The 19,682-nt window shown below is 38.3% G+C and overlaps 1 protein-coding gene across 1 annotated transcript; it reads left to right on the plus strand.

The window, feature by feature from the left end:
* The first annotated feature begins 944 nt into the window (after window positions 1-944).
* On the plus strand, window positions 945-19,179 carry LOC122756370 (olfactory receptor 10J4-like). Its single transcript, XM_043962327.1, has 2 exons — window positions 945-1,446; window positions 18,236-19,179. The coding sequence occupies exons 1-2, from the start codon at window positions 945-947 to the stop codon at window positions 19,177-19,179; spliced, it is 1,446 nt and encodes a 481-aa protein (XP_043818262.1).
* Window positions 19,180-19,682: the final 503 nt, after the last annotated feature.

A 19,682-nucleotide genomic window follows, 5' to 3' on the forward strand; every position in this document is an offset into this window, starting at 1 on the left:
CCTGTCTGGATTGCCGGAGGCAGCTGAATCTCATAATCAAACCGCTTTCTCAGCAGGAGCTGAAGACTCCTAGCCCACGTCCTCATTAAATGTTCACAAATTAGGGTTGCTTTTCACTTGTCAGGGGGCATTTTCTTTCAAAAAATACTTGAGGGGCAGCTAGATGGCGCAGTGGATAGAGCACCGGCCCTGGATTCAGGAGTACCTGAGTTCAAATCCAGCCTCAGACACTTGACACTTACTAGCTGTGTGACCCTGGGCAAGTCACTTAACCCCCATTGCCTAAAAAAAAAAACAAAAACAAAAAAACAAACAAACAAAAAAAAATACTTGAGGCATTCAGTGTTTTCATTAGGGATCTTTAGTTACCAAGAAAAAACACTGGCCATCAATTTATTGATATTAACCAGCCTAATTAATAAATTGATTATTAATTACCCAGAAACTCTTTTGGGATTTTCATTAGTCATAGGCTATCTGGATGAGAATAGGGTGTTCCTCTTTGCTTCAAAGTGAGGAGGTGGATGTTTCTCCTTGTCCTTAAAGTGAGGACATTTCCCCCTTGAATGTCTGATATACTATAGGTTTTATCTCTAGATGCAGGATGATGAAGGGCCCCTCAATGTCCTAGATTCAGGGCTGCCTTGGCAGTTCTGGCTCTAGACCAAGGATGGTAGTCTAGCAGAGTACATAATTCAGGGAGGCTAAAGGAAGGGTAAAGGGAGGCAGCCAGTAAATTTCCACAGCAAATGAAAGCTGTGTTACAAAGCAAAGTTACAAGTTAGGTTCCAGATGGTAAGACAAGGTTTAGGAGACATTAGAAACTCGTTGAGTTTAAGATATGTCTAAGAATCCTACAGAGAAACATATTTTTGCTACACATATATTCACCATAGCTAACTTTACCTTTCCTTATTTCTTGCAGTTTGTCAGGATTTTCCTCGATGCCAAGACCAAATTTCACAGTTATAAGTGAATTCACCTTTGAGGGGTTCTCCAGCTTCAAGTGGAAGCACCGGCTCATTCTTTTTGTGGTCTTTCTGGGCCTATATTTGTTGACTCTGGTTGGCAGTGGCATAATTGTGACCATCATCCGTCTTAACCGTCACCTCCACATACCTATGTATTTCTTCCTCAGTGTGTTATCAATCTCTGAGACATGTTATACCTTGGCCATAATTCCCCGTACATTGTTTGGCCTCCTCAGACCACACCAACCCATTGCCATTCAAGAATGTGCTACACAGTTCTTCTTCTATCTCACCTTTGGCATCAACAACTGCTTCTTGCTCACGGTCATGGGTTATGATCGCTATGTGGCTATCTGTAAGCCTTTGAGGTATACAGTCATCATGAGAAAAACTGCATGTATTCAGTTGGCATGTGGATCATGGGGAATTGGACTTGGGATGGCCATAATTCAGGTAACATCTGTGTTTGGTCTCCCTTTCTGTGATGCCAGTGTCATCTCCCACTTTTTCTGCGATGTTCGGCCCCTCCTAAAGCTTGCCTGTGCCAACACTAATATCAATGAGATCATTAATTTTATTGTTAGTGTGTGTGTTCTTGTATTGCCCATGGGTTTGATCTTCATCTCTTATGTCCTCAACATCTCTACTATCCTCAAGATCACTTCATCTGAGGGGAGATGGAAGGCCTTTGCTACGTGTGGCTCCCACCTTACTGTAGTCATCATCCACTATGGCTGTGCTTCCATCGTCTACCTCAAACCCAAGTCTCACAGCTCTCTTGAACAAGACAGACTTATTTCAGCAGCCTACACTGTCCTTACTCCATTGCTAAACCCTGTTGTGTATACCCTAAGGAACAAAGAAGTCAAAGATGCCCTACGTCGAGCTCTGGGCAAGAAATCCCTCTCATCTTAGTGACTTAAGCCAGAAAAGATCATCTAAGGAATGTCTCATTCTTCCAACATCCGACAATCAGAAATATTTCATTCAATTCTGTACCCCACAGGTTGCTAAGTAGATTAATTTAGTCAGTGAGGGGAGGGTTGCTAGAGGTGAGGATAGGGGTAGTACTCTATTGGTGTTACTTTACAGGGCAGAACACAATGCACCCTAGATGAGTGTATAGATGCTGGATATGTGATATGTCTAGTACCTATCAAGGGACAATAATTTTCCTCAGAGTTTGGCAGGGCTTAAATCCTAGGGAGACCTGGAGATGAAAGAGGAGGCATTCTGGGTGTGACTGGAATCAGGGGAGATAAATGAACAAGGAAAATTAAAAAGATATAGGAAATAATGGGACAGGTCAACAAAAACCAAACCAAACCCCTAGAATTAAAATATAAAGAAGAGGCCAGGTGAGTAGTAAAAGAAGAGGCTTATCTATATGGGAAACAGACTGAAATAATTCAGAACTGAGCAAATTTTGAAGCTCCACTTATTTTCTAAGAACAAAACTGGATTCTAAAACTGCATTGACCAGCTACCATTTGAAAACCTGTGTATGGTTTGTAGCTGGAACATCCTCATACTATCTAATAAAGTAGTTTCTTGTGCTTAAACAGTTTTCTGAGTCTGATATCATTGCATGATGCCCTTTGATGAAAGATTGCTCAAGTTTTATTTGGGACAGGACTATATCCTTAAAGCTATAGCTTAACAATATGATTCCTTTCTCCCCCATCCTCCTTTACGTATGAGGGATGACAACAAAAGTAACTATCGGCAATTACAAGGAGCACTCAGATTGGGCTTCTATTGCATTTTGTCACATATCTTTCAATAAGCAGAATCGAAAAACTCCCATGATTTCAGGCATTGTCTGTTTCTTAGACTTCAGGTAATCGCCACTTCCACACTTTCTAAAAAAAATTATTTCATAGTGTCCCCTATGAGTCCCTTATGGAAAAAAAGAAATCATTGTCCTCTGGGGACCCTTCTCCTCGTTAAATGATCACATATCCTGCATGCTGTTGGGGATGTACACAGGAAAGAAGAGAACTCTTCAGTTCAAACCAGTCTTTATTCAGTCTCCAGTCTGTCAATCAATAAGCATTTATTAAGTTTACTATGTGTCAAACTCTGTGCTAAGGTCATGGGATGCAAAGAAGGGCAAAAACAGGGGCCATACATAAAGAGCTCATGTTCTAATGAGGGAGGAAAACAAATAAATAGGCATATATACAAGATATCTGAAGAATGTATGGAAGGTAATATCAGAGGGGAAGGCACCAACATGTGTAGTCTGGGAAAGGAAGAAGGTGGGCTTTCATCTCCTCGTGTTATGCCTTTTTCAAATAAATTGGGTAAACCAATTCTTATCACAGTTGTTGGGAAGCCCATTGGATATGATTAGAAATGTAATGTATGCCCCTCATTTATCATTTTCAATCTGTGGAATCAGGGACAGTCCATGGTCAAACAGTCAACACTAATGTAATGTAGAGCTTAGAGGCATGACTAAGCTGGGATCACAGGGATAGTGACCCATATCACACGCTGTCTTTATTGATCCTTTGAGGTCTGCCTGGGTTTAGCTCTGGGGAAGCCTGAGTTTTTTAGGAGAAATTGGCTCCTCATTCTCTTAAATTACTGCCTCATTAAAACTCCCACCTTGGGTGGTCCAGGGACACTTGTACTTCAGATTCTAGTCTTGAGTTTCATTTACCCAAAAAAGTTAGTAAAAGAGATACACAATGTACAACATGAATTAGGTATCACAGAAGCATTTATTTCCATACTAAAGCAATGATGAGCATAAAAAACCCTGGTGCTTATTGAGAGGTTTTATTATCTTAAGTTATTACTACTAGTACAGTCAGCTATAAGGCTAATTATCAAGATTTTGGGGGGTCATAGAAAACTGTTTTTGTAATTAGTACCCAGGTCACATTTCATCACCATTGGTCCTATTTAACCACACAGTTACTTTGCATATACAAGTATACATTAATTCATTTGGAATCACCAAACATTTATTAAGCATCTACTATGGGTAAGATGGTGTCCCTTCATTCTTTAAATTCTTAGACAAAAGCAATCTATGTCTTCAAACAGCTTACTTTCTAATGGAAGAATATAGCATCCTGTCTATGGTGTGAGGAACATGGAGGGAAACATAGTGAATACATTTTTCTTCACATCATTCCACAGCCACAGAGGCAGATAGATGGCACAGTGGACAGAGTATTGAACCTGGAGTCGGGAAGACCAGAGTTCAAATTTGGCCTTGGGACTTTGTAGCTGTGTGACCCTGGGCAAATCATTTAATTAACCCTCTGTCTGCTTCATTTGCCTCATCTGTAAAATGTTGATAATAATATCAACATTGGGGCAGTTAGGTAGCACAGTGGATAAAGGACCAGCCCTGGATTCAGGAGGACCTGAGTTTAAATCTGGCCTCAGACACTTACTAGCTGTGTGATCCTGGGCAAGTCACTTTTCATTGCCCCTCAAAAAGAAATAATATCAACATCCACCTCATAATGTTGTTGTGAGGATAAAATGTGATATTGTAGATTATTATTTCCTTCCTTCACCCCTTCTGGTAGCACTTCTCCAATGCCAACACTTCCCTTGGAGCAGTCCACTTCTACTTTTGTTCAGGGAATTTCCTCCAGTTCTTGTTCTATTGTTTGAGAAGGGAAAGATGCCAACTTCCATCTTTGCTATTTCTCCACACCTTTTGAAGATTATGAATGCTAAAACAGGAAGCAAACAGTAGAGGGAAATGTAGCCAGGAAACCTAATAAAACCCTGTTTTGTTGAGTCTAATTTCCACATAGGGAGTGGAAGCTCTTCCAACTATTATGATGAGTTGGAAAGTGCTGCCCTTTTTGACCTCTCACTAGTCACTTCTAGTCACCTGGATGACCTCATCCTAGTGAGCCACAATCTAATTACAAATCTGGCCCACAAATCTTCATGTATCAGGTAAGAGAGAAAATGTATTCTTGATGCTTTGTCAAACACATAATGTAACACCTTATACATGTGTTATAAGTGGGGTCTGGTCACAACTCACACTGTGTGTAGACTCATACATCTCACTCAGGAATCTCAACAGTACCCCATTTTTATTCTGTGTTTGGCTTGATCACTCCAACCTGTTTTCATGCCAGCAAATCTGAGTTCCCAGAGATAGGTTGCCACTTCAGTTACATTCAAATTTCATCAGGGTCCCAGTATAACCTTGTTAAAAATAAATATACTTCATCTACTCATTATTCCTGCTCTTGAGCCCCAATCCAATGTGTTTTCTATCTAAGCAGCCAGTTGCTCATATAACACTTTTATATTTTATATATAAGCATTTGCTTAGCAATAAGGCAAATGAAGTAATATTATAGATACTAATAGATTTACACAAATTCATAAATAATAAAACATTATAATTCCCACATACACCTGGATTCCACTATTCTACCAATGCTTTCTGTAGCAACTATGGTGAAGAGTGGGCACACACTAATAAAGAAATGGCACAAAATACACGTGGGAGGTAAACTAATGTGCTTAAGGTAACTCACAACTCTAGACTTCAGGTTTCAATGGTATTGATTCTTTCAGGAACATCTGTACCACTTGAAACTGCTTCTCTGCTCATTGTTGGACTCTTGTTTCTTTCTACACTTCAGCTCTGAAATTGTTCCTCTCTTCTCTACTCAAACATGCCTATTATACACTCTGTCACTTATCCTTAACAAAACACCTTTAGAAAGTGTTAGCTCTTAATTTTAAAGTTTTCTTTAAGCTAGACAGTAGCAAAGTTCATCAAACTGGATATCCCTGGACATACTACCTGGCCCACCCAGAGAACAAATGAGCAAGCCTACTATGTACCATGTGCTGTATGCAAAGAGCCTTACAAGTAGTTCATTTAAGACTCACAAAACTCCCATAAGGTAGATGCTATTATAGTCCCCATTTTACAGTTTAGGAAAATAAAACAGAGGTTTAGAAACTTACTGAGGGTCATCCAGTCAGTAAGTGTCTGAGGATGAATCCAAACTCACATCTTCCTGATTCTAGGACCAGGGTCCTAGCCACTGTTCAGCCTAGTGGCCTCTCAATTACTGACTCACCAAAATGTTGTGATGTCCAATGAGAATGCAACTCACCTCAACACAGCTTCAGCTCACCAAGATTCCAAAGCAATTACAAAACTTCTTTTGCTTTCCCAACTCAAACCAGAGGTGGCAGCAGAGAGAAACAAGCACTTATGACAAGCTTCATCTCTAGTCATCTCTAGATGGTTATAAAGGGCAAATAGCTGTCACTGGGGCTCTTGGCCAATGAAGTCAACAATCTCTTTCAATAATCTCTTAAATAAAGTCTTCTATCAGCTGACTGATTCTAACTACCACAACTCTGGCTTTTCAGTGCCCCACAACTATATCTTCAATTTTTCTTCTTAAATTCTTTTTCATCTGCTGCTTCTGTGTTCAGTGGCTCAAAAGAGAGACTTTTGACTCTCAGTGGCTCACTTTTTACTTTAAAAATTTCCCCTACCAAATCAATAAACCCCTGACCCAGCATACAACATACCAGCAGGAACTTTGTGAGGCTGAAAATTTTCCCAGATGATAATTTTGTTTTTTATTGCCTGTCTTTCCTATTGAGGAAAGTATATGCTTATTTCCTCTGGCCACTTACAGAGGAGAATCTGGGTTCTAAACTTTGAATACAGGTATTAATTCTTTATGTATTTGGGGCAGGAAGCTGTGCTGCCACTTATTCGGAGAACAGTCAGGGAGAATGATAAAACAAAAATTGTTAAAGGGGAGGTATGCTAATTTTACCTAGAGGAAAGAACATTGAGGAAAGAATTGAATACTGATCTTAAGGTCCTTATGCATGGCATGTAGTAGTCACTTAAATACTTGTTGATTGATTGATTGAAGATTACACTTCTGAATGCTTCTTATAAATCAGAAGATCTTAGTGTTTGGTCCATCTTTGGGAGCTGAAGCTTTCTGTGCTCTTAGGTCTTGAGACCCACAGAGCAGATAGTCATGAAATCATAGCCTTGATAGGATTCCAGGTTCTTACCCCATGGTTCCAGCCTGGGATCAGAGCTAACCCCAAGGTCCCAGAACATTTACTTTGAGAATTGGGTAAATGAGGCCCACCTGTTACAAGGTCCCTTAGTACCCTGTTGTTTTCATCTTGATGCAGACTCCTTAGGGATAGGCAATGAGACTTCAGGGAGAGAGACTCTAGAGTCCTGAACCAGAGGAAACGAATCTACTTCCCAGTATCAAACCTTAAAAGTTTGTCTTCTCCACAGGGAGGTGAGGAGCTACGAGGGACTTCATGTGACTTCCCTCTGAACCCTAGCTAGTTAGAAGAGGCACAGAACAGGTCAGGTTTCAGGTGGATTCTGATGTTCCTTCCTCACTAATGCCACATTCTGGAATTATATCTGCAGTGATAGCATAAGAGAAAAAAGAATTCTCTAATCTCCATCCTTTCCAGTCAGCTTATTTCTCTCTTGCAACCTGGATGAGCAACATTGCTGCTCAAAGTGGTAAGTGATGTTGAGGAAGGGAAATTGTCAGATGGCTAGGTCAAAGGAGCAGTTGTAGAAAGAGCATAGGGTTATGATGGACAAGATCTGGCAACAGTAGTATTTAGGTCTTATTGCTTGGTCATTTTCCAGGGGCAAGTTTGTTTACCTTCCTGATTCTCAGTTTCTTCATATGTAGGATGAAATTAATAATAATTAATTACCTACCCCAATGAGGCATTATGGTGGTTAAAGGGGGAAAATGAACATGTTAATTCTATTCATTTCTATAAATATTTATTATGCATTAGCTGGCATAGGGAATCTACAGAAACTGTGCCTAAGGAAATAAAGATAAAAATAAAATGGCCCTTGATGTCAAGAAGAACTACTGGGGAGAGAGAGAACACTAACATCTGAGTGGATCATAGATAGCTTCACAAAAGAGGAGACACTTGAATTAATCCTTGAAGACAGTTAGAATGAGGAAGTTATTTCAAGTCAGGGAGCAGTGTGGACATAATCATAAAGACAGGAACCTATAGGGCTTTTTCATAAAATATCTCCTAGTTCTCTGATCAGATCCCAAAGTAACGAAAGTTTTCAAGGAACCAGTAAGTCTCTATTCTAAGATGATATTTACTGTCAAAGCATACTTAGAAAATTTGGAAGCAGGAAAAATGGAGTTTAACTCTTGCCCCCAAAGAAAAGGAGTGCATATGGAGAAGGTTTATAAGGATCTGAGAGGCTTGTTTGTCCTTCATTCTCAAAGAGGATCGTGACATCAGGATGATGTCATGACTTGCAGTGAATTGGATTTGAGTGAGGAAGGGTTGTGCAAAATCATCAGCTTGATTCTCTCCTCCAGAGCTATCTGGGTCCCATGGCAAGATATGTGTCAGGATGACTGGGAATGGCCCTGTATGCAATTGGGGTTAAGTTACTTGCCCAGGGTCACACATCTAGTAAGTGTCTGAGGTGAGATTTGAGCTAAAGTACTCCCAACTTCAGGGCCAGTGCTCTATCCACTGCACACCTAGCTTGCCTTATTCTGCCAGACAGAGATGAAGAAAAGGTGCAGCCTACACATAGGAAACAACTTATACAAAAGCCTAGAGGCAGAAGAAAGAATATAGAATTCAGAGAATAGTTTTTATTTCAATTTGTCTGGAGAATCAGGTTTGTGAAGGGGTTGGTATGAAATAAAGCTGGATAGGTATCTACTGTGCACAACTTGCTATTCCTTTAAAATATACAACAAAATTATCAAGTAAACTTCTTTATTTCCCCTTTTTCCCCTTCTCTCCACTCCCACCCTAGAGATAACTACCATTAGACAGAAATAGGTATGTCACCCATACATATAGTTATTCTATACATACTTCTATTCATCAGTTCTTTCTCTGGATGCAGATAGCATCTTTATACATACTTTATAGCTAATTTGGGTATTTATAATAGATGAAATAACTTGTTCACTCAAAATCATTCAATGTTCTTTTGATTCTACTCATTTCATTCTTTATTTCATGCAAGTCTTTCCATGTTTTTCCAAAATCATTCAGCTAATCATTTCTTATAGCACAGTAGCATTCCATCACAATCATATACCACAACTTGTTCATCCGTTTCCCAATTGATAAGCATCAAAGAAGGCTTCTTGAAAGGGATAACATGAATATTAGATAGAGTTTATATTGCAATTTCTATATTCTATCTCACTAAATTCTTACAATAGTCCTATGAGGTGGGTACTAGTTTCCTCTTCTTCTTCTTCTTCTTCTTCTTCTTCGTCTTCTTCTTCTTCGTCTTCTTCTTCTTCTTCTTCTTCTTCTTCTTCTTCTACTACTACTACTACTACTACTACTACTACTACTACTACTACCCCCAATTTTACTGATTAAGAAACTGAAGTTCAGAGGTGCTGAGTGCCTTCCCTAGTTCACAATGCCAATGAAGGAAGGATTTTAAATCCAATCTTCTCCTCATTTCAAGTTCAAGATTTGTCATGATGTCATACTGCTTCTTAATACATTTGATCTCAAACTTAAAGAAAGGTTAAGAGTTAGAGTTCATGGTTTGGGGACTGAGGGGTAGGTGTGGGCATAGTATTTCATGTGAGGAAATAGTGTGAATAGAGGCTTTAAGAGAAGAAACCATGGGGAGTGTTCAGAAAAGATCTCCTAAGTCTATGTATAGAACTAAAAGTAAATGAAGCTCTCAATGAACACATAAATGTAAATAAAAATTGCCTCACTTTCATTTATGAATTTATTAGCTAAAAGCTGTCATTTACAACATAGAAAGAGATCTGGGATTTATTGGAGCTATCTCCTAAAAAAATAAGACCTAAATACTACCGTGGCCAAGAATATCTGTGAAATAAATATTTGGCATCATAAAAAGGGCACTCAAAGCAAAATTGAAGATGTTATCCATCCCTTGTATGCAAACCTGGTTAAACTGAACTCAGGGCAGAGGGTATAGTGCTGGTTACCCCTCCATTGTTAAAAAACAAAGGAGCTGAAAACAAACGAAAACAAACAAAACAATGGAATTGGAGCAGGCTCAGAAAAACACAGTGAGATGATCTTGGGATGAAAGGGCTGGCACATTAGGATTCTTCAGTAGCTTGAAAGTCCATATTATCATTGCTGTAAATATTTTCTTCATTGATGCAGATTACAAGTCCTCTGTGCCTTAAGAAATAGTTTAATAAACTGTTATGGCCTATTTAAAAAACAACAACAACAACAACAAATGATTATCACCTGGTGGCCTACTCTCTAATACTGAACTTCTTAAATAACTGGCCCAGAGGTGATAGGTATATAGTCCATCCTTGAGGCCAGACTTTAATTCTTTCTAGCTTGATAGGAACTTCCAGGGTTTACACTTGTTCTCCTCTGGCATATTTTTTTTTTGGTGGGGCAATGAGGATTAAGTGACTTGCCCAGGGTCACACAGTTAGTACTGTCAAGTGTTTGAGGCCAAATTTGAAATCAGGTCCTCCTGAATCCAGGGCTGTTGCTTTATCCACTGTCCTGTGGCATATTCTTAAAGGTCTCTGTGTCACTTTCACATCATGAAGAGGCATCAGAGTAGCCTAGCACATGACAACAGAATGACAAAGGAGGCTCCTTCTATCTCAAAAGGCCAAAAGGAGATAAGGTGGATTTTATCAAATCATGAAGGGCATGGTGAGACTGAATAAGGCTTGTTCTTTAAATATGTAATGACTATTCTTCTTCTCTCTCCTCTTCCCTCTTCTCTCCCTCCCTCCCTTCTCTTTCTCTCTCACAGACACATACAAATATTCCATTTATTTTTTAGAGTTTGAAAGAGGTTTAGTGATGGACAGATCTACTTTATAAATGTAAATATAAAGTTTTTAAGAAGATAAAAGAGAAATTTAGATAAATTCATTGATGACAAATCTAACCCAGATTATCAAGGGAAGCTGGGATGATTTTAGGTACATCCTAAATTCTAGAGGTTGATGTCATTAATGATACCACATCACCCATCACATCTTCTAGGCTCTATGAACAAAGAGAAAACCCTGAGTTTGTGTAGTAGGCAGCTGCTTTCCTGGTGTGATTTCCAGAGCACTAGAACTATTGGTCTGTTCCCTATCATTCACTGATGTTGAATTTTTTCTTTGATATTTTTTTATTATGAGCTCATGAATTTATAATTACAGCTTGAATTATTTTTCTTTAATACTTAGTTGTTCACCCTGAGCCTCTTCTACTTTGAGGTCTATTCATAGACCTGAAATATTTGTCCTGTAAAAACTCTATTTCATTTCTAAAGCTGGTTTACATTTACATAGTAAGTGAATAAATCGAAGAGTTGTGATTTCATTGTGTAGAGAAAACTTCGGTGTGGGAATTTCCTTCACAAACATATCTTAGAACCCATTTATGACTTTGTCTGTAGTCCTTAGTAATTACCTGAGGCACATAAATGTTATGTGAATTCACCAACTCTTCAAGTAGCAGAGGCAGAACTAGAACTTGGGTCTTCCTAACTTTAAGCCTAGAACTTTATCCATTATGCCAAATTGCCTCTGCATTTGCACAATATTGATATGTGAATATCATATGTAGGGGAAACATTCTTCAAAATAGTTTTTGCTAATATCTTTTATTTTTACATTGCCCAGATTTACTTGTTTTTACTTCTCTCCCATTATTAGAGAGAGGAATCCATCATAACACTTTTTTTTAAAGAGAGGAAGAAAAAAATCAGCAAAACTAACAGAAAAAATTTGATTTTGCATACAATACTCATACCTGTGGACACCCATCTTTTCAAAGGATGTGGGGAGTAGGGGATGCTTCTCAAAACCATTTTAGAGTAAATCTTGATCTTTATACTTTTGCAACATTCAGTTGTGACTGTATTCTAGTTCTTCATCTTTTTGTTTACATTAGTGTGTATACATATGTGTGTGTGTGTATATATATACAGTATAATAATGTAAACATATATACACACACACATATCTCATATTTATTTACTCTTTGAACCTCACAACAACCCTTTGATATATTACCTCTCTCATTTACACATGAGCAAACTGAGGTTAAGAGGGGGTAAATGTTCAGGGTCTCTCAGATAGTATCTGAAGCGAGAATTGAATTCAGGTCTTTCTGGCTCTAACTCTAGCTTTCAATCCACTACAGTGGATTGATTACTCAGTCACCCAACTGCCTTAGGCCTTTGTTATATCACACACACACACACACACACACACACAGACACACACACACGCACATATGCTGCTATAAATATTTTTGTGAATTTGAAAACTTTTTTGTCAACAGCCTCCTTGGGAGAGGTCTAGGCCAAAGAGATTTTTATTCACTTTATATTATTCCAAGTTATTTTCCAAGCTTATTGGATTAATTTACAGATCCACCAACAATGTTTGGGTATGCATTTTTTTTTTTCCTTTTTTTCCTTTTCTTTTTTTTTCCGGGGCAATGAGGGTTAAGTGATTTGCCCAGGGTCACGCAGCTAGTGTCAAGTGTCTGAGGCCGGATTTGAACTCAGATTCTCCTGAATCCAGGGCCAGTGCTTTATCCACTATGCCACCTAGCTGCCCTCTGCATCTTTCTAATATTGAAAATTCTCGTTGCTCTCTTTCCTAATTTGATTCATAAGTGGTGAAACCTCAGGACTACTTCAATTTGCATTTCTATTATAGTCATTTGAAGCATTCTATCATATTTTTGTTAACAGCTTATATTTCTTTTTAAACAACTATTGTTCATATCCTTTGACCAATTATTTACTGGAAATTAGCTTTTCCTTATACAGTATACTTCTGTTGTCTCTATATCTTGTATGTGAAACCCTCACAAGATATGTTTGATACAAAGATTTTTGTTTCCAATTGACCTTTTCCCTTTTTATTCTCCATGTAGAGTAATGTTGTAAATAATATTTAGTCACTAAATCTTTAGGGAGAAAGAGTATCAGATTCTTTTCTGAAAAGGGGTTTTCATAGTGGAGAAAGGAAGAGTACAAGAGAATTACTTGACATTGGGATTTGTTGGAAGTTTATATATCCGAGAGTAGGAAGGGTGAAGACTAACAATTAGAATCTAAGAATATTTATAAAGATCTTTCCCATTTCAGTTTTCTGTGGTTTGCCATAAATAGATTACATGAACCACACATTTTGTCCAAGGTAGAATTTTGTTTCTTTGTTGTTTGTTTTTAACTTAATATTTTGTTTTCCCCCAATTACATGTAAAAATAATTCATAACATTTTAAAAATCATTTTTACTTCCAAATTATCTCCTTTTCTCCCCCATACCCATTGAGAAGGCAAGCAATTTGATATAAGTTATATGTGTGATCATGCAAAATATGTTTACATGCTAGTCATGCTGTGAAAGAAAACACTGACCAAAAAAACCCCAAGAAAAATAAAGTAAAGAAAAAGAATGCTTTCATTTGCATTCAGATTCCTTCAGTTTTTTCTCTGGAGATGAGTTGAATTTTCCATCATAAGAACTTTTTGAATCACTGTATTACTTGGATCACTGTATAGAATAGCTAAGTCATTCACAGTTGACCATTGTATATTACTGCTGTTACTGTGTACAATGTTTTCCTGGTTCCACTAACTTTACTTTGTATCAGTTCATATACGTATTTCTAGTTTTTTTTTTCCTGAGAGAATCCTGTTCATCATTTCTTATAACACAATAGTATTCCATCATAATTATATACAAGAACTTGTTTATCCATTCCCCAATTGATTGGCATCCCCATAGTTTCCAATTCTTTGCCACCACAAAAAAGTGCTGCTATAAATATTTTTGTATATATGGGTCTTTTTCCTTTGCTCTTTCAGACCATCCCCTTCTACTCTTACTTTCCTGTATACCCAACTGGGTGTGTATGTTATTCTCTGAGCCAGTTCTGATGAGAGTAAGGTTCATGTGCTTCCCCCCCACCAAGTCTTTTTCTCCAGTATAAAAGCTTTTTCATGCCTCTTTCTTGTCAGATAATTAACCCTATTCTATGTCTCCTTTTCCCCTTCTCCCAGAACATTCCTCTTTCTCATTCTTTATTTTTTAACATAATTATCCTATAATATTCAATTCACAGCCATGCCCTCTGTCTAGGTATGCTCCTTCTAACTGCCCTAATAAGTTTTAGGAGTGACAAATATTACTTTTCCATATAAGAATGTAAACAGTTTAACCTTATTCAATACCCTAAGATTTCTCTTTTCTGTTTACCTTTTTATGATTCTCTTGGGTCTTGTATTGGAAAGCCAAATTTTCTATTTAGTTCTGGTCTCTTCATCAGGAGTTCTCCAAAGTCCTCTATTTAATTTAATGACCATTTTCAGTTTTGCTGGGAAGGTGATTCTTGGTTTTAATCCTAGCTCCTTTGCCCTCTGGAATATCATATTCTGAGCCTAGTAGCAGTTCTTAAATTCTTATGAATCAAATAAGTATTCAAATGTTTATTAATAGGATCTTCTATTTCTTCATCATGTAAGACTTCTTCTTTCAATGTGCAAGGAGATTAAAGCTCATAGATGTTAAGCTCACATTCACAAATCCAGTAAATAGAAAAACCAGACCTAAACCCAGACCTTTGACTCCAAATATAATGCACTTTCTATTTTCCTGTCCTTATTGTGTTGCCTACCCTCTATGACTTAATTGGATTTCATCATACTTCTTTTAACATTATTACTAGAAAAGCAATCAACATCATGGCCAAGGTTAATTATTGGTTCAATCATCATCACTTGCTGAGGAATAAGTTGGAGCCTAGACAGCTGGGTTTCTTTGTCAACATATAAAGCTATTAACCAAGGATTTAAGAACAAGAAAAGACTGATAACAAGTCACTTAAAAAAGAACAAGTCTGGCTCACTTGGATTGTCAGGCTATTTGCTTCTAGGAATTAACATGGGCATTAGTGAATTTTCTTGTGTTTTTCAGGGAGGAATTTCCCTGGTGTGTGTGTGTCTTTATGTCTCTTCTCCAGGGCACTAATTGGTAGAAAAATAGCAAGGAAAAAAAAACTTCTCTCTCTCTGTGTCCTTTTCCTTGCTTGAGTGAATGGCATCTTGTGACAGCAATTGCCATTTTCTCTGTGGGGTAAAGGGTCAGTGTTCTGATGAGGCAGGAGTCTGTGATGAAAAGGCCTTTCAGAAATCTTAGCTGGATTTCTGAGACTGGTGCTCATTCTGAGACTTTTTTCCTCACTCTAAAGATGTATTTTGAGAGTCAAAACATGCCTCATTAGATGTCAATCTTTCTTTTTTCTCAGTGATATGTATGAAAATCATTTTTTTTTCTCTTGGGGAGTGGAGATAACTTAAGACTAAAAATAGTGACTAGATGGACAGATGGAGGAAATGATTACAAAGTTCCTTCCAGAAAAATCTGAAAATGAGGAGTGATCGTGATTTTGAAAACAATAAATAAACAATAAATAAAACAATAAAATAAATGAATAAATAAATATTAACCACAACACAAATCCCTCAAAAAGGAGTGTGACAATCCCATCCCAAAGCAGATACAAGTAAAACTTTCTTTTTTTTTTTTTTTGGTAAGGCAATTGGGGTTAAGTGACTTGCCTAGTGTCACACAGCTAGTAAGTGTTAAGTGTCTGAGGATGGATTTGAACTCAGGTCCTCCTGACTTTGGGGCCAGTGCTCTATCCACTGTGCCACCTAGCTGCCCCTAGGTAAAACTTTTAAATAGCTTCGTTGATGAATCAGCCCCAATACACGCTTTTCCAGGCTTGATTTCAATTGACCAGTCCAAGAAGAAAATGTATGCAATTTACATCTTTAAGTATAAAAGACAATTTTAGGTTCCAAAAATACCCACTGGGGTGCAGGGACTCAAAGTATGGTGCAAAAGGAAATGCCTAACTCTAGGGGAACTGAAGGAGCCTAACTAACTTATTCCACTTCTCATTAGAGAAGACACATTGTTTTCACCTGGGAGAGGGGAGGAAAAGAAGAAACTCTTTACTCTTCTCTTTTCTTTCCCTTTGGCCTCAGTTCTATTTCAGGAAAGGAAGAGGAACACTTAATGAGAGGTCAGGACATGTGCTCCCTTCACCCAAGTTTCCTGAGTCTAGGAAAAAAGAACATTCAGGAATTCAAAGAAAGTTGCACACCATGCAGATAATTATCAAGCAATGTATGCTTAAACTGTTCCACTCCTTTTGAGGTCTGCACAGGGGACAATCTGTGTGAGTGGAGGACCCATGATGGAAGTGGACAACCCTTCTTTACTATTTATACTGTCACAAGAGTAATAACTGGAAATATTTTCACCATGGACAAGCAGTAAAAACCAGGCACTCAGGGCAAATAACCTGAAAAGTAGCCATGCTTAAATAGGAGGAAAACTATATCCTGTGAAGAGAGACAGAGATCCTGGGACATGAGGGTCAGTTACCTAGGTAGTAGAATAGACAGATGGCTGGACTCAAACTCTTGAAGATCTGAGTTCAAATTATGTCTGGATGCTTACTAGCTATGTGACCCTGGACAAATCATTTGCTTTTCTGGGTAAATCTCAGCTTCTATATCCCCAAACCTTTTTTTTTTTTCATCAGCTATTTTGCCCTGTTCAGTTTCTCAAACTTTGTCCAGTCCCAGAATCCAGGGGAAATAAATAAGAGGATGAGACATCATAGAGAAGAGGAGAAATACCCCCAAGACAACACCTCCCTAAAGGCACCTCAATTCAGAATTAATCTTTCCAAAGGAGTTTGTAATGAAATGGTAGAAGAACACTATGCAGAGACGTTAATTATGCTGAATTTGGATTCAGATGATCTGGGCTGGAATCCTGGCTCTGCATTTACTCATTGTGTGATTTTGGTCAAGTCGTTTAATTTCTTTGGGCCTCAGTTTCTTTAATTTAAAGATGTAATACAATGGTACACTAGGAGAACAACTCTTTATTTCAGGAGACCAGCACTCTGGACAAGACTGGAACTCACACTCCCTCCCTGTTCTCCCTCCACCTCCTCCACACACCTATAGCTACAAATAGAGCTCAAGTGCTGCAAGTATTGACCTTTGCCCAAAGAGACAATCAGTCTGTTCCCCTAGATAATTAACTGTTATACCAGTCAAAAAAGCCAGTGCTCCAGGTGGAACTTACTTATGCCTCTCCTCTTACATTCTTCACCTCATGTCCCCCACCTTCTGGCTCTGCTCCCACATTCTTCCTGAGAAAATACAATAAGTTCTCAGCAATCCTTTGAATTTCTTTCCCAAGAAAAAAATTCATCTCCCTTGAGTAAAACACTTACGACTGGCCCAATTTTCAGTTCCAATTTTCATACTCTCCTCAGTATAACATGCATTTATTAAAACTTTGTCACTAGAATTATCTTATTTTAGGCCTATGAAAAATATAATAGCCCCTAATGTACATGTAATTCCCTCTTTTGTGGTTTTAGGTAGTTTATTTTATATGAAAAATTATGAGCTCATTCTCAATCTTTATGAGACCCTATTTAAGTTAATTTCTAACACTTAAGTAGACATTGAGCTCTCTGCCTTGATTTACATTCATATCTATATCTAATAATCCCTAGGCCTCTTTGTGATTGAGGCAAAATTCAGGTTACTAAAAACATTTCTGTAACAGAGCAACAAATTATATTACATTATCTGTGGATGGAGAGGCAACATGAAGGAAAGGTGGGGAAAGAGCAATAATTTTCTCTGGAGTTCCCTCAGTTCTTGAGTTGGTTAGTACACTAGTGACATCAGCCAATGGCTTCAGTTCTAGGATGCTTTGTTAGCCATTGGCCCTTTTCAATTTGTCCCTTCTCTGATGTAGAACAGTTTTACCTCCATTCATTTCTTGCCCCTGGGTTGCTAGTTAATTTTGATTGAGCTTGGTATGACAACACTTTTTCCTTTTTGCTTCCTAACCCTCAGAGTCTTGATATGGTTTTCTGAGATAACTCCTTCATTCTTTACTTGTTACCAGCTCTTTCACATGATGGCTTCAATTGATTCATAAAGGTGTACAGACCCTGTATGTATTCAGTTCTGATAGATTAATTCAATCAAAAAGTGTTCATCAAACAAATTAACAAAATTAATTAATTTCAAGAGGGGTGGGATCATCAATGGAGGCTCACCATTACATTTTCTGCTTCATGATTAGATGCTAAACCTATGTGATCCTTTACCTCTCCTTGTGTCTTTCAGATTGACAAGACTTTTCTCAATGCCAAGACCAAATTCGACAGTTGTAAGTGAGTTCACCTTTGAGGGGTTTTCCAGCTTCAGGTGGCAGCACCGGCTTATTCTCTTTGTGGTCTTTCTAGGCCTGTATTTTATGACATTGACTGGCAATGGTATCATTGTGACTATCATCCGCCTTGACCGTCATCTCCACATACCTATGTATTTCTTCCTGAGTGCATTGTCCATCTCTGAAACATGCTATACATTAGCCATCATTCCTCGTATGCTGGCTGGCCTTCTAAGTCCATACCAACCCATTTCAATCCCAGAATGTGCCACACAGCTCTTCTTTTATCTTAATTTTGGCATCAATAATTGTTTCTTGCTCACAGCCATGGGTTATGATCGTTATGTAGCTATCTGCAATCCTTTACGGTATTCAGTCATTATGGGGAAGAGTGCTTGTGCTCAACTGGCATGTGGATCATGGGGAATTGGCCTTGGAATGGCCATTATTCAAGTGACATCTGTGTTTGGCCTCCCTTTCTGTGATGTCAGTGTCATCTCCCACTTTTTCTGTGATGTCCGGCCTCTCCTAAAGCTTGCCTGTGTTGACACCACTGTCAATGAGATCATTAATTTTGTTGTCAGTGTGTGTGTCCTTGTATTGCCCATGGGCTTAGTTTTTATTTCCTATGTCCTCATTATCTCCACCATCCTCAAGATTGCCTCAGCAGAGGGCAGGAAAAAGGCCTTTGCCACATGTGCCTCCCACCTTACTGTAGTCATCATCCACTATGGCTGTGCTTCCATCATTTACCTCAAACCCAAGTCTCACAGCTCTCTTGAGCAAGACAGACTTATTTCAGTGACCTATACAGTCATTACTCCCTTGCTGAACCCTGTGGTATACAGTCTAAGGAACAAAGAAGTCAAGGATGCTCTGCGCCGAGCTTTGGGCAAGAAATTCCTGTCCTCTTAAGTGATCTGAGCTAGAAAGGCTATTTAGTCATAGTCTCATCCTCCCAACATCCAACAAACTAGTATATTTCATCTTATTCTCTTCTCATGTGTTGCAAAGTAGATAGTTATAATCAGTTGACATGGCAATAGCCAGTTAATGCTCTCTTCCAGGACAGAATATTATACCCCTTGTTGAGTGAGGAACTTCTTGGCATATGATCTCTCATGTCAGGAAGCAAATGATTTTCCCTATCATTTGCCACAAACTCAAATCTGGAGAAGATATGGAGGTAGCAGAGGAGGCTTCCAGAGTGTTCCTGAAGACAGATTGCTTGGGGGTGATATTTCAACCCTGAAAGAAAAATGTGAGGATTAAAGAGCAAGGCTGAACAAAGAAAGCACTAGAATTCAGTTACTATAAAGAAGAGGACATGTGGGAAGCAAAGGGAGAGATTTCTATGGCAAAACAAGACTAAAACAATTCAGAAGTGAATAAATTCATGTGGCACAACTCCTAAGCTA

Source organism: Dromiciops gliroides, chromosome 4 (genome assembly GCF_019393635.1).
Source record: "Dromiciops gliroides isolate mDroGli1 chromosome 4, mDroGli1.pri, whole genome shotgun sequence".
Lineage (NCBI taxonomy): Eukaryota > Metazoa > Chordata > Mammalia > Microbiotheria > Microbiotheriidae > Dromiciops > Dromiciops gliroides.

Coding starts and splice junctions, on each gene's coding strand:
- LOC122756370 (XM_043962327.1), top strand. CDS start 945: ATGCCAAGACCAAATTTCACAGTTATAAGTGAATTCACCTTTGAGGGG. Junction 1,447..18,235: donor AACATCTGTGTTTGGTCTCC/CTTTCTGTGATG, acceptor CAAGACTTTTCT/CAATGCCAAGACCAAATTCG.